At 44.2% G+C, this 17,663-nt stretch overlaps 2 protein-coding genes across 3 annotated transcripts in view; one reads left to right on the top strand and one right to left on the bottom strand.

The window, feature by feature from the left end:
- Positions 1-3,041: 3,041 nt before the first annotated feature.
- On the top strand, positions 3,042-9,794 carry LOC307238076 (uncharacterized protein). Its single transcript, XM_080010924.1, has 10 exons — positions 3,042-3,072; positions 3,720-3,824; positions 3,918-3,967; positions 4,112-4,302; positions 7,417-7,619; positions 7,844-7,977; positions 8,148-8,289; positions 9,031-9,154; positions 9,508-9,589; positions 9,696-9,794. The coding sequence occupies exons 2-10, from the start codon at positions 3,749-3,751 to the stop codon at positions 9,786-9,788; spliced, it is 1,095 nt and encodes a 364-aa protein (XP_079867050.1). The 5' UTR covers positions 3,042-3,072; positions 3,720-3,748; the 3' UTR covers positions 9,789-9,794.
- Positions 9,795-17,634: 7,840 nt separating this feature from the next.
- The window catches only part of LOC307238081 (uncharacterized protein CXorf38-like), a 3,390-nt gene continuing 3,361 nt past the window's right edge, over positions 17,635-17,663 (bottom strand). For both annotated transcript variants that reach the window (XM_080010931.1, XM_080010932.1), the window contains exon 6: positions 17,635-17,663. This exon is cut by the window's right edge and continues 248 nt beyond it. The gene's annotated coding sequence lies outside the window, so the exon portion shown is untranslated.

Here is a 17,663-nt window from a genome sequence, read left to right as displayed (position 1 = left end):
AGTTTTCTTTCCTTGTTCTGCTCGGCCTCTGTGTTGCCCAAGCCCACGCCTCGCTCCCTCCGTTTACAAGAAATGGTTCGGTTTCCATTTCCACTTTTAGCGCCGCTTACTTTCTGTTTTGTTTGTGGATACTTCATTCAAACAGCTGCTGCTGGTTCCATTATTTTGTTTGTTATATCATTCGGTGGGTGATAATGTTCGCTGATCTTCACTCGAAGGGGCTCGCGTATATTGAAGTTATATGCATTTTCAGTTATTCACTAATGTGAGGAGAATTTTCCATTCAAGAATTGTAGCAGTGGGATTAGAGTGAGGCTGTAAAAGATGGCCTTCACCACATTTCGTACGGAGGGCATCGGTCCTACGTCAAATGGCGCATTCCACTGTTCGCAGCACGTTGCACGCATGTCTGCACAGACTAGTGTTATATCTTCAAAGCCCGCCGTCAGTAAATATCACACAGTAAATATCGGACGACAAGAGGGTTGCAAGCCTGCAGAGGTAGAGTCAGTTATACATTTGAATGGGTCGCTCGGGGGTTCTGGAGGTGTGTCGCTCCAGCGCGGCCGGCGGTATTGTGGGGGCCCCATGTGGGGTCTTTTCGCGGGGCCCAAAATCCGTGGCAGCTGTACTTGCGTTTTCCCACACAAAGGGGCAATGACATGGGCGGGAAGGCAACTCACAACCACATCAGCGTTAAACGACGCTCTTCTGCTGGGGCGCAAATGTGTAATTTTTTGATAAACTGAGCCATTGTTATTACATTATCTCTCTCTCTCTCTCGCTCTCTCAAGATGACCCCAAATTAGGCAAAGTGAGAGACCTAAGTTTCTTCTCTCTAACTTTCTCACTGTAATGAGCTAGTTAGCGCACAGTTATAATTGATATTTTAATTTAGATTTTTCTTACCTATATACCATAACAGTAATGTATCATGTTCATAGTATCATATGTGTATATCTTGAAAGAAAAAAAAAGTTGTTTCATAAAAAAAAAAATATATATATATATATAAATATATATATACACACACACACACACACACACACACACACACACATATATATATACACACACACACACACACACACACACACACACACATATATATATATATATATATATGTGTGTATATATTATATATGTTAGTTATTTTGTGCGGAACAGATAGTGTACACACATAAATAATACAAATTAAAAGTAAAATAACTTACTGAAATTAAAGTTGTATCCTGCGCCTTCGCTTCGGGAACCTGACTGGACAGTTGGGCGCTCCTCTCTACCCAGGGCACCTCCTGGAGAATGCGGAGCATACCTGCCTCTTAAATTGCACTGCGAAACGTGCCAGCGACAGGAGATTTAAACAAACAGCATGTCTAAAATGGAGCGAAGAAATAAAAAAACCAACTGCTCATCACACAGCGATCGGTTCCCTCCCCTCCCACAAAAAGAGCCCTGAAAACATAACCCTGTGTCTTATGAAGCTGTGTGTGAGCAAGGCACATATGACCCGTATCCTTTACAGCCTGCCTAGAGGTGGTAATTCATTAAACTGTTATTAATATTGTTTACTAAATCATAATGAAAGTACGTGCAGTCTCTCCGGTCACTTTGTTCCCTCATATGTTCCTTTCCTATCTAATTGACAAAGCTGTTTGAGGCAGGCTATAGGTTTTGCAACTAAAATGTATTTTTGTAAGTGCGGTCATCTTAAGAGCATGTCGGAGAAACACCCATCATTGCACTGGAGCCGGTAAGTTATTTAAAATACGTTTAATGTATCAAAAAAAAAAGCAGCGACAAACAGGTTTGGCACAAACAAAGCAGAAATGTCGAACTGCAACAGGAACGAACATGACCCGATGCCAAACATGGAATTCCTGTGCGGCATCCCATGCCACGTTTCAGTCAACATGAACGGCCACATGCTGCTGGAGGGAGGTTGAGGAGAATCTTCATGCAACACGCACACCACCCAAGTGGCGTGTTCAGGGCCCTCCGACACAGAGACACAGACGACGGGGGGTTGACAACACCAGTTTATTGCAGAGATGAGGCTACACACACACACACACACACACACACACACACACACACACACACACACACACACACACACACACACACACACACACACGGTGGCCGGAGAAACTTGTTCTCTGCTTTTATAACATCCTGGATTGTCCTTCGTCCGGGGGGCAGCCAGGAGCAGTGGGCAGCGTACAGCGACGCCCGGGGACCGACTCCAAACGTCCATCGCTGGTCAGACGATGATCCTTGCATGTCTTTGGTGGAGGTCCTTACCGATGTTATAGGGAGGAAACCCCATGTGAGCAGGGTGAGAACATGCAAACTCACCTGAGCACGGTGCCAACAGCGCCCCAGGCTGGAGTCGGACCCAGGACCTTCTTGCTGTGAGGCAGCAGTGCAATGCACTGTGCCACAGTTGGGAAGCTGGCACTGTGCTCACGCGGGGATCCCCTCCAACATAAAAAAGGACCCCAAATTTAAAATCATGCAGAACGTTTTCCTAGCCCCGGCCACGGCATGGATCCGTCAAACGGAATAGGTCCCCGGGCGCCATCGCAGTGAGGGCTGCCTCACTGCTCCCGGCTGCCCCTGGAGGAGGGACAGCAAGGGGCGGGGAAAAGGCTAACTTTCTTCAGTCACCACGCTCAGCTTGTGTTCAAGTTCAAGTTCAAGTTCAAGAGATTATTTGTCACATACACACACATACGGTCGTACATATATGCAGTGAAATGTCATGTGTGTGTGCGTGCGTGCGTGCGTGCGTGCGTGCGTGCGTGCGTGTGTGTGTGTGTGTGGGTGGGTGCTATGTGCATTGCACCTGCAAGACACACAGAAATGCCGCGCTCCAAAATCAAACACATCCACTTTGGAAAAGCCTGGTTTTCCTCCAGCGCTCGGACCGTCAGTAGAAATGTGTGTGTGCAGTGAAGCATGGAGAGAGCAGATGTTTCCTGAAACTTTGTGCATGAGGCGCCTTACATCCCCATTTCAGCAGTGACACTCATCTGAGAGACACGAGGACGATTTCACTACATATTAAAGGTAATTGTCTTAACTTTTGTTATAACAGCGCAATGTACGGCAGTCTCAAAGGTAATAAGTTTAACTCTGGCTACGCACGCTTAGATATGGGTGTATATGTTTGTATATAAAACAACAATTGAAAGGATATCTCCCTTTAAAGACCATAGTACATTTAAGGTAGTTTAAAGTTAAGGATTGATTAATTGGGGTGGTTGCTGTTTCTTTTTTGAACATTCCAGAAAACATTTGAGTTGGATAGAATGGATGGAAAAGTTATTGTTCATTAATTCACATAATTAACCTAGTGTGTAAACAGGTGTAAAAAGAAGTTGCACAGCTATGCTTTATGTACTATCATAAAGAATTGTGTGTCACTCTTATCAAAACTAAACGGCCAACGGGGACTTTATTTTTTTATATTTTTTTACGGATAATAAGCTTGTACATTCCAGAAGTTAAGAACTTTTTAACTTAAAGGGAAGTGGTTCTAAACCCAGGAAGTGACTTGGGAGGGTTACTCAAAGTTACATCGTGACCACGATGACTGATCGCTGATCGCCCATGGCTAATCAGTATGACTGTTCAGCATTTTCCTTTCTGTGTGTGTGTGTGTGTGTGTGTGTGTGTGTGTGTGTGTGTGTGCGCGTGCGTGCGTGCGTCCCAAGTGCGTGCGGATGTGCCGTCCAGGTGGACTATGAAGCCCTCCATTGGTCCTAGACTCCTGTGGTCCCTCGTGCTGGCTCTGCTGCCACAGAGGAGCTCCCCCAGGGGTGCGTGACCTCCCTACCCGCGTCCCTCCACGTGTTGCGTGAGCGTTTTCCACTTTGTCCCTTCGACATCGTGCTAACTGTGCTTTCCGACAGGGATGGACACCTCTGACCTCGATCTCTGTCGCGACGAAGACCTGTATGACGTGAGTGCCGCTCGAATTTCTTCACGCAAGAACGAATATCTCTCGGGGGGGTTTTCCCGCACATTTCCGCAGGATGAGTTCGCCTCACGCTGCTGGGCGTGCGGTCAGTGTCGTATATGAGTCGGCCTCTTTGTTGTCCGTCAGCCCAGGGTGAGAACCTACCGCAGAAATTCATCAGGACAGATGCAGCTCGGCGAGGACGATAAATACGAGGAAGACGGAGAGGAGAGCGAGGAAAGCCTGTCCTGTCTCTACTACCCGACGAAGAAGCTGAGCTGCTTCATGTCGCCCGGTGCCGCTTTCCGAAGGGGGACCCGGTTCTCTGCCTCCATCACGTAAGCGCGCTTGCCCGGGGCGAACCGGCTGAGTCAAGCCTCGCCGCATCCGTTGACGAATACCCCCTAATTTGACGCTAAATCAGAGACACCAGGGAGAGCTCATGAGATGAGATATTGCTCAGCCGTACTTTCATCTACTTCTTGTTATTTTATAAGACATACTTAGCCTCACTGCGTAATGTTTCTGGGGATTATTATTATTATTATTATTATAATAATAATAATAACAATAACAATAATAATAATAATAATAATGGTGATTATGATGGTTGATGATAATGATAATAATAATAATGATGATGATGATGATCATTATTATGATAATAATAATAACGTTATTAGTTGCACGTTTGACAAATAATCTCTTGAATTTGAACCTGAAAGTTATTGGAACTTCTATGTGAGTAATCATTCCATTGTTGCAACACACCCCCTTCCTGTACTGTAAGTAAGTACAGTTTATTTATAAAGTGCATTTTGAAACCAGGGTCACAAGGTGCTGTACAATGATAACAATTACAAACAGAAAATCAGAAAATAATAATACAAAAACATTAAAAACTGCACAGAAGACACACACACATTACAAAACAAAGTGCTTTACCAAGCAAGCAAGTTTTTAAAAGCTTCGTAAAAAAATATCCACTGACTGCGTTTTATTTGTTAACTAAGGGAAGCCGGGTCCAGAAAGTGGGAACTATAACTGTAAAAGCTTGGTCACCCTTAGTTTTTAGCCTCGATTTCAGGACAGCGGGGAGACCTTGGTCAGAAGACCTGAGAGATTTCAGTGATCTCACTGTGGCCAGGGGACGCAATAATTCAGAAATGTAAAAGAGGACCAGTCCCTGCAGAGCTTTAGAGGTGACTACGACAATTTTAAAATATATTCTGCAGTAAATGGGTAACCATTTGGGAGTGATGTGTGACCAGCGTCCCTTCTTGGTTAAAAGTCTCGCTGCCGCATTTTGGACCAACTTGAGCCGAGACGAGTAAGAGCGACTCAGGGCGGTGAACAGTGCATTACAATAATCGAGAAAAACGAGAACGATCTTTTTTTCCAGATCTTGAAAGGGAAATACAGATTTCATTTTGCCGATGTTTCTTAGTTGAAAGAAGCAGGATTGGACCACGTTCTTTACATGCAACCCAGAGTTCATTTGTTGGTCAAAGAAGGTTCTTTGAAGCTCACTTGGCATTTGCTACTTCAGGACTGATACTCGGCTGTGTTTTATCAGAAATGCTCTTGGGACCTATAATAAGGACTTCTGTTTTGTCATGGTTAAGCTTGAGGAAGTTATATAACTTCCATTCCTCAGTGGCTGTTAAGCAGTTCTGCAAGGTAGAGAGCTTGCTAAGGTCATTCCGCGTAGCAATGATAAAAAGACACTTAAAATGACTAATTAAAGACCCAAGGTGGAGCGTGCACAGGGAGAAAAGAACAAGACTAAGGTGGAACCTCGGGGCACGCCGCAAGTCAGCAGAGCAGATGAGGAGACATCGTCATCAGTAGCCACGGAAAAACTAACCCTAACCCAACCGAACACTCCCCAGCATCGGCACGCATCAGGAGGTCATTTGAATACGGGAGAAGAGCAGTTTCAGCGTGACTGCGCCTCAGACGAAAACCAGACTTGGACTTATCAAAGATATCACTGTTGTCCAGGACGTGTAGGAGTTGCTTCCATACGACTTTCTCCAAGACTTTGGGAATGAAAGGAAGTTTGGATATAGGTCTATTATGACTGGGAAAGCAATGGATCAAGGCTTGGCTTTTTTAAAGAGCGGCTGAATAATGGCATGTTTAAAGTTACCAGGCACACAGCCAGAGCTAGGGCAGCTATTGACACTGGAGGGTACGTTTTGGGGACTCAAGAGCCGAAAACATGCTCAAGGAGCCAGGTTGGAACAATGTCAAGAGGACGCTTTCGGGAGACTATGGCAGTGAGTTCCTCGGAAGAAATTGGGCCAAACTGGCTCAGTCGAGAAAGACCGGGCCGGACACTCAACCCCAGCGGTAGAGGGAGGCCAAAATCACAGAGCTTATGTCAGCGACTGTCTCCACAAAGAATGACGGAAACATTTCACAGTCGTCGTTCCAAAAGACCGCAACAGCGGGGAATGGCAGCAGTTTACTGATTGTGGACAGGGAAAGGCCATATCCTCAGCGAGGTCTCCAAAGAAGGAGGGGACATTGTCAGCAGAGTGGCTAGTGAGAGTGCGAGGGGCAGCATGCTCCTTGGATCGGATGTCGGCGTTCAAAACAGTGTCAAAAATAATACATCCGCAGCCAGACACGAATAAGTCGTCCGTACGTTAGGTTTCCGACCCCGAAGTGGAAGGCGAACCGAGGGCGCGACCGCAAACGCGCGTTGGCCCTGATACATGTTGCGTTGAATTCAAAGACTGAGCTGTGCTTAAGAAACTCATCAGGTGCATCATCCGCTGAAAATCGTCAGCAATCAGAACTTCGTCAAGTTTAACGACGGCAGGAGGCAAAAACTCTGAAAATTCAGCTCGGAAGCCGCTATTCGGTGGCGGGCGAGCGGCGAATCCACACAGAGAAGTCGAGGACGAGCCCACCCAATCCGGTGTGTGTGCGCCTCAAAAGTGCCGGAATCACCAACGTCCACGGAGCGGCCGGTGAACTGGGACGCGGTTCGGTCAAGGCCGCGTCGTCTCCGCATTTCAAACGGAGAATAAACGGTAAAAAACGAGAAGTCAAGATCACCAGACACAAAAGAAGTCCCCTGGGGATAAACGGCTCGTTGCACGCTGACCCGGCGTCGATTAAAGCCACCTTAATCGGGAGGTGTCACGGTGTCACAGCGTCGCCGAAACAGAACAGTAAACAGGAAGGGGACCGGAACGTAGCTGCTGCCAAGCGGGCGGCCATGTCAAACAGAGGCGTCATCACATCACCGTATGAATATAAATGTACACGCATATATACTTGAACTTGAAAAATATGTAGCTTCTGATATGAAATGGGGACAAAATGGCCACCTGAGGTCAAGTAAATATTGTCACTGTGTATGTGTGTGTGTGTGTGTGTGTGTGTGTGTGTGTGTGCGTGCGTGCATGCGTGCGTGTGTGTCTTGCTATCTCCAACAGTACTTGCAACGGGAAAAAGGAGATATCTTCGTTGAAATGTCCACCTGTGGAGATAAAAGTGGCGGAGGATGATCGGCTGTCGTCCCTCGTTCTGTGCCAAGGAAGCTTTGATTACGAGTTTTCGCACGTGATCCTGCACGTCAACATGTCCCTGCCTGACGTATGGACGCTCCACACCTGCAGATACAATTTGGATCTCCTTGGTAATGCCGCACAACAAACCAACGTTTACAACGGTCAATTCAATATGAATGAATATCAAAGTTCCGCAGCCCCAGCTCCCCCATGCTGCTCACAACAATACACTTCAAACATATCATTTGAGTTTTGATTTGTCATTTTTTGCATCCGTTTAGGACATGGCCAGAGCTAAATTGCGTCCTTTTGTATATATGTGTGTGTGTGTGTGTGTGTGTGTGTGACTTAGAGGTCCTGTCTCCACCGCCAAGAATGTCTGCATTTGTCAGAGAAGGAGTTCTAAATGTGAGCTGGGATGTCCCCTCCAGCCGCTCCTCCACAAAACCTTATTGCTTTGAGTACCAGCTCAACATCAATGACCGGGTACTGTGTGTGTGTGTGTGTGTGTGTGTGTGTGTGGGTGTGTGTGTGTGTGTGTGTGTGTGTGATGACTGTGTTCCAGGGACAACCTAGGGACATTTAAATGCTCGTTTTCACATACATGGAGGCAGTTAGTGCAAAACTCTGCGCTAATCTTGATTAAAATCCAACAGATCGGCGAACCTTTCCAAAAAAACACGTATTACACGGAGAACAATGCAGTCCCCACACGTGCCTACAAGATGAGGATGAGGACAAGGATCACCAAATACTGCCTGGGGTCTAGCCAGTGGAGCGCCTGGAGCCACGTTATTAGTGAGTCCCTGGTTGTTAGGTCAATCTTGAGCACATGAATCAATGCATTGAGTCATTGAGTAGTAATAATAATAATGTATTTTTAAACCGTACATATACACAAACATACATATATAAATATATATATATACACACCGATCAGCCACAACATTAAAACCACCATTAATAACCACTAACATTGTGTAGCTTCCCCTTGTGTCATGGTGGAGGCATGGACTCCACAAGACCTCTGAAGGTGTCCTGTGGTGTCTGGCACCAAGACGTGAGCAGCAGATCCTCTAAGTCCTGGAAGTTGTGAGGTGGGGCCCCAATAGATCGGGCTTGTTGTTCCAGCACATCCCACAGATGCTCCATCGGATCGGACCCTAACCCCACCCATCCACATGATGTAGAAGAAAAGGTGATTCATCAGACCAGGACACCTTCTTCCATTGCTCCATGGTCCAGTTCTGATGCTCACGTGTCCATTGTAGGTGCTTTTAGAGGTGGACAGGGGTCAGCATGGACACTCTGAGCGCTCCCATACGCAGCAAGCTGTGATGCACTGTGTGTTCTGACACCTTTCTATCATAGCAGCATTAACTTGATTAGCATGAACCCCTTGACAGGTGCCACTGGAACGAGATGAGAAATGTTAATCACTTTCCCTGTCAGTGGTTTTAATGTTATGGCTGATCGGTGTATATACTGTATACTGTAAACTCTAAATGTTGTCGTCACTTTGTGTGTGTGTTTCTTTAGCGGTGGATGCAACGGAGCGTCTGACGGATCCCCTCGACAATATTAACTATTTTGTGATTGCCAGTATTTCCCTCGGAATTCCCATGATCCTCCTGGCTCTTCTGTTGTTGGTCAGGATTCCTAGGTACACTCGTCTTGCTATACTACTATAGTATTACTCTCCTCCTTCTGTCACAGAGGTTTGACAGCTTTTAACGACACTTTAACCTCGGGTTCTTTTCCACTCAGATGTGAGCTGTTTACATGCACTGCTACTGTGCAGTTATTTATTTATTTTATATGTTGGTTTATTTAACGGGGGACAGTGCACGTTCATAAACATTGCTGTAAATGCACCAGTTAGCCAAGAGGCAGTTTTTCCACCTGTAGTCCCTGTCATTCAATAGAACAAGTGCAACAAGAGCCAAAAATGAGAACGCAGGAAGGGCCCCGCTCCGGGAACCCTCGATCTAGCCGCCTGTGCGCTGTGTGTTTCAGGGTGTCTCAGCTTCTGTTTCCTCCGATTCCTCGCCCCCCCCCGAAGTACAAACACTTCCTGATGAGACACGACGCCCTTCATGTAAATTCTACCTGCACGGACCCTCTCTCTAAATATTTTTCCACAATTGATCGGCGTCATTGCTTCCGTGTCTGATTATGTTGGGGTTTTTTTTGTGCTTTTCCAGTTTCAACCTCCATCCCAGCCGCCTAAATATGTGGAGGACATCACGGAGGTGGAGGAGGACGAACGTGGCCCAGGGACGCCGTGTTCACCATGAGAAGGCAAAAAAAAAAAAATAAAAATTAAATGTTCTTAAGTTATTTTTTAGATAGAGAGCACAGGTTTTTTTGCTCTGCTTGCATTTATTGTTTATTTTTTTATGGTGTTCATACTGGTAATTTATCGGTCAGTTTTTGACATTTAAGATACTGTGAATAGTGTATTACAGGGCTCCAACCTCCAACACGGTGGAGCTGAAGGAGGGGAAAATGGCTAAAATAAAGACCAACTGTTACATAATTGGTTACATAATACGGTTTTAATACCAAGTCAAACAATATCATCTCTTTATGAAAAGTTGCATTGTCTCTTTTAAAGGCGTGGTCAGTGGTCAGATGTAAATATTATGAAAAAAAAAACAACAACTTTTTATCACAGTTTGAAGCAAATTCAAGAAAGTTAGAACATCCCTGATGATGGATATTTATCTTTTTAAAAATTTAACTGACAATTAAATGTCATACAATTAATAATCATTGATGAATTGTCTTTTTTCTCCATTTTTATGCCACTATTGTATAAAAACCATAGTATAAGCCTGCAATAGCTTAACAATACACACACCACCTTATAAAGAACAGTCATTAATCGACATTAAACATTGGGACATTCAATGAATATTTCACATTGGCTTGAAATTTCCCCGACATTTAGATAAAAACATTACATTTATGGAGTCTGATGACTTTGTGGCAGCCCTACTTTATCTTGTTGCAATAAATGTAATTTATCCACTAACCCTTGAATTATGTTTAACCCATGAACACAGTTTTGGTCAGAAATGGCTATGCTATAAAAGACACCTCAAAATTGTGAGATATGCATATTTATCCTCCTTAAAAAGTCATCATTTCAAATCATCATGTCACTGACTGTCATTACAAACTTGATCAGATTTTTCACTTTATTTGTCCACATTGGACAGGTTTCCCTTGATATTTCACCACTAATTTTTCATTACAAAGCACTAGTTATTCATCAACCAGGCCATGACGGTCATGATGTGCATGTTTTATTTTTATTTGCTGCCGTGTTTTTAGCCTCTTGCACATGTGATGTTTGTCTTGGGGCAGGTTTGGAACAATACATTCATGATGAGGAGCCGCCCCGGCGTCCTCCACATGATGGTGACGAACGTAACTCACATCAAACACAGTCACCTGGACCATTTCATTTGTTTGTTCATAACAAGACAGCACACAAGACGGGTAAATGGGGAGTGGGACCTTTTAACGTCAGCGCGTCGCCCCTCTCAGAAAGAGTCGTTCCCCGCGACCTGGATCTGCACCTGTCTCATGTTCCGTGTATGAGGCATCGCTAAGCTCTTTGAATGCAGCAGCCTACCTTCAGTTCAAATAAAATATATGTTTTCGGTGAGAGCAGCGCGTGTGCTTGTGTGTGTGTTTGAGAGAGAGACTGAGAGAGGGGGAGAGAGAGAGAGAGAGAGAGAGAGAACGAGAGAGACTCTTATTTAGCTGCTAGTTGATAAAGCCCTATTCTCCTTCGTGGCCCAAACTAGCTGAAGCATCAGCATGGGGTGCAAAGTGCTGATAGACATAAACAAAATCATTAAGATGTCAACATCCTGTATCTAAGACGATGACCGCAAATCCGGCAGTCACCCGGCCTCACGCTGAAACAATTATGTTAACCAGCCTTTCAGTTATGATAAACACCTCAATTCGGGTCAAATCTGTTCGACATGATACGAGGGAGAAAGATAGACAAACGCATGCTCGGATACAAAGATTCACACGAGCACAAGCTGCATGTGGAGTCAACACCCTTAAAGCAACAAGTGGGACACAGAAGAAAACAACCACAAGATCCTTTTTGACACTTTGTGTGTGTGTGTGTGTGTGTGTGTGTGTGTGTGTGTGTGCGTGCGTGCAGACGCAGTGCAGCCGTCACATCTCCATGTAGGCAGAATCTGTTGAGGCAAATTTCCACTGTGTCAGAGTTCAGTCAGTGTGGTATATCTACTAGTGGGGTATATCTACTAGTATGGTATGTCTACTAGTGTGGTATATCTACTAGTGTGGTATATCTACTAGTGTGGTATTTACTAGAATGGTATCGATGGACGATGGTAGTGATCAACATTATTATATGTGTAGGAAGCCTGCATGTATATTATTCATGTACCATATCAATGCGGAACAGGAATTGTAAGTCCTGAATTTGAGAAATAATAAAGTGTTACTTTATCTTATCTTGCTAAACCTCCTTTTATTTTTGCAACATCGGTGTTTCTCTCCTCAAACTCGGTCGTCTGTGTGTTTTCGTGCGGGCTAACCTGGTTCCAGGCTGTGGGTTCCGAGCTGCGACTTGTCCAGTGGGTGTGTGAGGGAGGCCCTGTTGACGCCACAGGCCGTTCCGTTTCTGAAGCTTTCGATCATTCTTTCCAGGGTCTCAAAACTCTGTGCATTGTTTACTGGAGCCCCCTATGAAGACGCACACACACACACACACATCTGATCATCTGGAACCCAATCTTTGGCTTCATTATTTGTTTTATTAGTTTGCCCGCCGATGCCGACCCACCTCGCGGGACCATCCACCAGCTGAGTGTACAAGTCTGTACGTGACCACCAACGGAGTTTTCCTTTGAACACAGAGTTTTATCAAAAATAAAAAAATTATGTTTTCCATTCACATCCTGGGTAGAAAACATGTTTGATTGGTTGAGGTTTTCATTTTTAGGGAGTCACTTTGACCCGAATCTGAATTTAAGGATGATTTTGTGATCTCGGCTGTCACATCCCCTGAGGTGAATTCTGCCATTTATGGGAGACTCAAAATGTTTTCTGTCCCTTGAATCCGGAGCAGGGGTCAGATTTGAAGCCCTATCTCTCAGTGATTAATACAGCTATCAAAATAAGGTCAACTGTTTTGGACGGCTTTGGACATGTATTTTTAGAGGGCTGGTGGTGTCAACCGGGGGTGCCACTTCAAATGGCCTAACATATAATTCAGGACTTTGCAGACGCGGGTATGTTCCCCGAACCAAATTAACCCCAGGTAACACGTGCGTGTCGTTTTTCACCCATACCTTCTTTTTGTTTTTAGGTTCATAATACGATAACTACCTTGCCCATGAGGTAAATGCATCAAGATGCATCACAAAATGGCACAGAATTGTAGTTCTTGTAGTTTCTAGGATTGGGGTTAACGTTAGGGTTATAAACGTTTATTAATAATTGCGCAAATATTACGCAATGTATATAATAATTTGTTTCCGCTCCTGAAGAAGTCACAAGTCTGTATGATATCAATCTTGTTTGAAGAAAAACATGTTTTATTAACATTGGCACGGAGAAGTACTACCCATAATGTTCAGTGTAAGAGCGACATCTCTGATTGGTGGAGCTCATTGTTACCATGGAAATGTTTACCACACTGGCTGATGGGTACACGCAAACGCAAACACTCATGTTCCCCTGGTGAATTAACTCTTTCTGGTCAACTGCAGGCGAGGTGAATCTCTGACCTTTCGGTGCCTGGGCAGAGTTAACTTTTCAGCAGAACCAGTATTTACAATACATGGGTTTGCAGCCAAGGAATATAGCGGAACAATCTTTCTCCGTACTTAATTGGAATTTTAGTGTGCACGCAACCACCTGGCCTGAACCCTCGTTCACAAGTCTCACAATCAGCTACGGCAGAAGAATACTTTGTTCCTCCCACTCGCCTACTACAACCGGAGCGGAGCGGTTTTGCAGAACGTGTCGGCTCTCGCTTTCAGCACGCCCATGTTGGAGAAGCATGGGACCATTTGTACAAATGTACAAAGAGTTTCAGGAGCTTCATTTTTCCATTTTTCAAACACGTTACTGTCTGGGCAATATTTAGAGCGGTCCTGAACAATATTTGGTCATCCCACTTTAGGCACAGGTCATATTCATAACATGTCTTCACAAGCTTCCCTTTAAAGTCAACACTATGAAATTATTTAATCATTAACTATTCAAAACTATGCAAACGCGGATAATTATATCCAGTTAAATTGTTATGAAAAAAAGTTGGACGATCGTACCCCTGGACACGATTCAATAGATTCATTTTTGTGACTATGAGCACGAAAAAGCACGAGACCCGGTTGACTATATACTATACTACACAAATATACTCACATACTCTGTTCTTAATTTTCCTCACTGTGCTGCTCTTACGCCCATATTAATAAAATACTATCTCATTTAATCGAATGTTATTCACTCAAGTTTTTATTTATTTTAAAAAAAAATTTACGGGGGAGAAATTCTGACAAAGGCGAAATTTGACTTAAATCATGCCTGTATGTCCTGGCTTATCAAACTCTGTGTATTATGTGTTGAAGTGAAGACAATTGGCCAACGCAGCTCAACGGGTTCCTCACCTGACGCACAGGCACAAGGCCCCGTCCACGCTGTCGCTGTCCCTCAGCAGGAAGCTGCCCTCCTTCCCAAACTGCTCCAGGAGCCGCTCCGCCCCTTCCCTCCCGATCCCCCCGAAATAGATAGACTGCACCAGTCTGCCTTCTCCCTCCATTTCAGCAGGACGATGGAGAACCTACCAACCTTTCTCCTGAGAACAGAAAAGAAACAAAACAGGAAACAAACAAAAAAACACTTTTTTTGCGCGTGTGGTTTTTTTTTTTTTTTTTTTTTTTTTTTTTTTTAGGGCTGCGTCTATTGGTGTTACTTTCAGGGCACAAAGTAAAAGTTGGCATAAATTCGCACATGCATACTAGAAACCCTTTAAAGGCTACTCCCCTTTACTGAAAATCACGAGATATAAGGGGAAGATTGACAAAAGAAGTTTCATTTTCACGCCGTTAATTCTCGGTTTTCGTTTGGTTCGGGTTTCTCATGTTAAGGGGACCCGGGGCCGCCACCCGCCCCAGGTCTGGAGGGCCACGGGGCCCGTCAACGCCGGCGGAGGTGCCGGACCATGCCCCCACCGCCACCCCTGGGCCCAACAGCACCAAACTTTTAAAGGGAGGCTCACTTTTTCAGTGCTTGTGAACATACATTTGGGTCTCTGGTGGGCCTAGTAACACAACGAGCCGTTCGGATTTGTGTCTCCTTCCTCCGTCAGTCAAGTCCATTATGATTTTCCTCCGCAAATCCTGACGATAACAATCATCGGTTTGTTTTTCTAGGAAGCTGCCGGAGCATCCTGACCCGTGGTGGCCCTGATATCTCGTCTCAGTACCGGCAAAGAGAGACTGGGGACACTGGCAGTGCGCCACGGAGCCGCCAGGGGGCGGTGCAGATCAACAGGGGAAGGACGCACCAGGGGACAGGTTCCCAAACTGTCTACGGCCCATGAAGGAACAGCATTGGGTCTGCAGCAAACTCATTACAAATGATTTACAAAACTTATTTTATTATTAATAGCAATATAAATTGAAAGGGTGATTTCTTTTTTTGTTCTTTGTTTTTTGTTGTGATGCACTTTTTGTCGGCAAGGCCAAGTTAAATGTTATATTTGTGTAGCCTTATTTTGCGCTCAACATAAAGTACAAGGCAGTTCATAACAGGCAGACAAATTGATCACGAATGACTGTAGGTCAATGATCCAAAGTATTACAAGGCCAATGCTGACAACTGCATATTATTTGCATATGGCATATTGTTTTTTTTACATAGTATACAAATGAGCCAATAAAGCAGCTGAAAGTGAAAAAATACATTAAGAGACCAAGAGTGAGAAAAAAAACGTCACAAAAAAAATTTACAACCCCGACTCTTTGTCGGGGTTGTAAATAAGTTATTGGCCTGAGATGGGAACAAAAATACATAAGGAGTGTAATAACGATATAAAATACTAAATCAATCAAAGTACAAAACACTACTACCAAAAAAAAGTGTCAGCCTTCACCACATATATTTGATCTATTCTCCCGCCAGGACACCAGGTTTAACTACAAGACCATATTGGGTTGAATAAGGTTGTGAAATAGTTTTGAATAGTTAATGATTAAGTCGTTTGATAGTGTTGGCTTTAAAGGGAAGCTTGTGAAGGCATGTTATGAATAGGACCTGTGCCTAAAGTGGGATGACCAAATATTGTTCAGGACCGCTCTAAATATTGCCCAGAGAGTAACGTATTTGAAAAATAGAAAAATGAAATTCTATAATGACGGAAGCTAATTATTCTTGAACTAATTTTTTTGGGGTTTTTTTATGGGATATGACAAACAGATTTTCAGGCCTTGTTCTTGGTCGTGCGTCGTCTTATTACATTTAGTCATTTAGCAGACGCTTTTATCCAAAGCGACTTACAATTGTTCAAACACCGACGGACGCAGCCATCAGGAGCAATTAGGGGTTAAGTGTCTTGCTCAAGGACACTACAGCATGCTAGCAGGAGGAGCCTGGGATCGAACCAGCAACCTTTAGATCACTAGACCACCAGCTCTACCGCCTGAGCTACCATCCCCACCTCCTTATAAACGATCTGGTTCTTTCAACCGCCGCGTTTCCATGTGCAGCACAGCAGTAAGTTTGAAGTAATATTTGAATCCGGTCTGGGTTGAAAAAAAGCCCTGAGCCTTCCCTTCACCTGTCTGTGTGCAGACTGCCGGGACATCATAGCTCCTGAAACTCTTTGTACATTTGTGCAAATGGTCCCATGCTTCACCAACGTGAACGTGCTGAAAGCGAGAGCCGACACGTTCTGCAAAACCGCTCCGCTCCGGTCGTAGTAGGCGAGTGGGAGGAACAAAGTATTCTTCTGCCGTAGCTGATTGTGAGACTTGTGAACGAGGGTTCAGGCCAGGTGGTTGCGTGCACACTAAAATTCCAACTAAGTACGGAGAAAGATTGTTCCACTAAATTCCTTGGCTGCAAACCCATGTATAGTAAATATTGGTTCTGCTGAAAAGTTAATTCTGCCCAGGCACCGAAAGGTCATGGATTCCCCACGCCTGCAGTTGACCCAGAAAGAGTTAATTCACCAGGGGAACTTGAGTGTGTTTACATGAAGAACAGGAGCAGCAGAACCACATTTTAGGAGAGGTGATCAAAAAGTCCAATATTTACTGCTTGGACGGCGGAGAAAAAGACAGAAACGGTGACATTTTCATGACTCACGCATCAGCCATGTACTGTAAGCTCTCTGGGTGGACGGAATTGAAATAATGCAAAGTGGGGATGCAACGGTACAGTGCGCTCACGGATCAGTATGTGTCACGGTTTTGGGGCCACGGTAACTGTGCGGTTTTGGCATCTTTATATCGAAGAAAAAGATTGAAAAAAAAAAATGTTTAAGTTAAAAAGGTGTAAAATTTGTTTTTAAAATAGTCTGCCACAAATAAGTGTAACTTCGTATGACTGTGGGTGGAGACGGGGGTTCAAGTTCATTGGTGGGTTGTTATATAATTAGTATATAATATATAAATATAAATATATATAAATATAAAATATAATAAACATAATTAATATTTGAATATACTGTATATATATATATATATATATATATATATATATATATATATATATATATATATATATATATATATATACACACCCATACATTTGGGTCTCTGATGGGCCGACTAACACCTTGCTACCTACCACACCTACTAACACTAGTTTTATCTCCTGTTTCTATTGAAAAGGCTGCATAGTCGAAAAAAAAAAAAAAAATGGACCTCTACTGCAAAAATAGAGAAATGCTGCGCGACCCCGCACGGACCCGGGGCGGCTGACGTGGCCGGCAGAGCCGCAACAGTGGATTCAATAGGGAGGACTTGGACGTGGACTTCTACCGTGATATGGTAATACTGCGGTTCACGTGTGTGGATTGAACCATAGCGGGCGTACTGAAGGGTTCCATAACCATATACCGCTGCAACCAAACTTTATTCAAAATACCACAACATTCT

This window comes from Zeus faber (assembly GCF_960531495.2).
Source record: "Zeus faber genome assembly, chromosome: 12".
In the NCBI taxonomy this organism is placed as follows: domain Eukaryota; kingdom Metazoa; phylum Chordata; class Actinopteri; order Zeiformes; family Zeidae; genus Zeus; species Zeus faber.
The sequence above is the reverse complement of the archived record's forward strand: the minus strand, read 5'-3'. Positions and strand labels throughout refer to the sequence as shown.

Excerpts from the sequence above, each read along its gene's own strand:
- LOC307238076 (XM_080010924.1), top strand. The coding sequence starts at position 3,749 with ATGAAGCCCTCCATTGGTCCTAGACTCCTGTGGTCCCTCGTGCTGGCT. Across the intron at positions 3,968-4,111 it reads GCGACGAAGACCTGTATGAC|CCCAGGGTGAGAACCTACCG; the intron begins GTGAGTGCCGCT and ends GTTGTCCGTCAG. Across the intron at positions 7,620-7,843 it reads ATACAATTTGGATCTCCTTG|AGGTCCTGTCTCCACCGCCA; the intron begins GTAATGCCGCAC and ends TGTGTGACTTAG.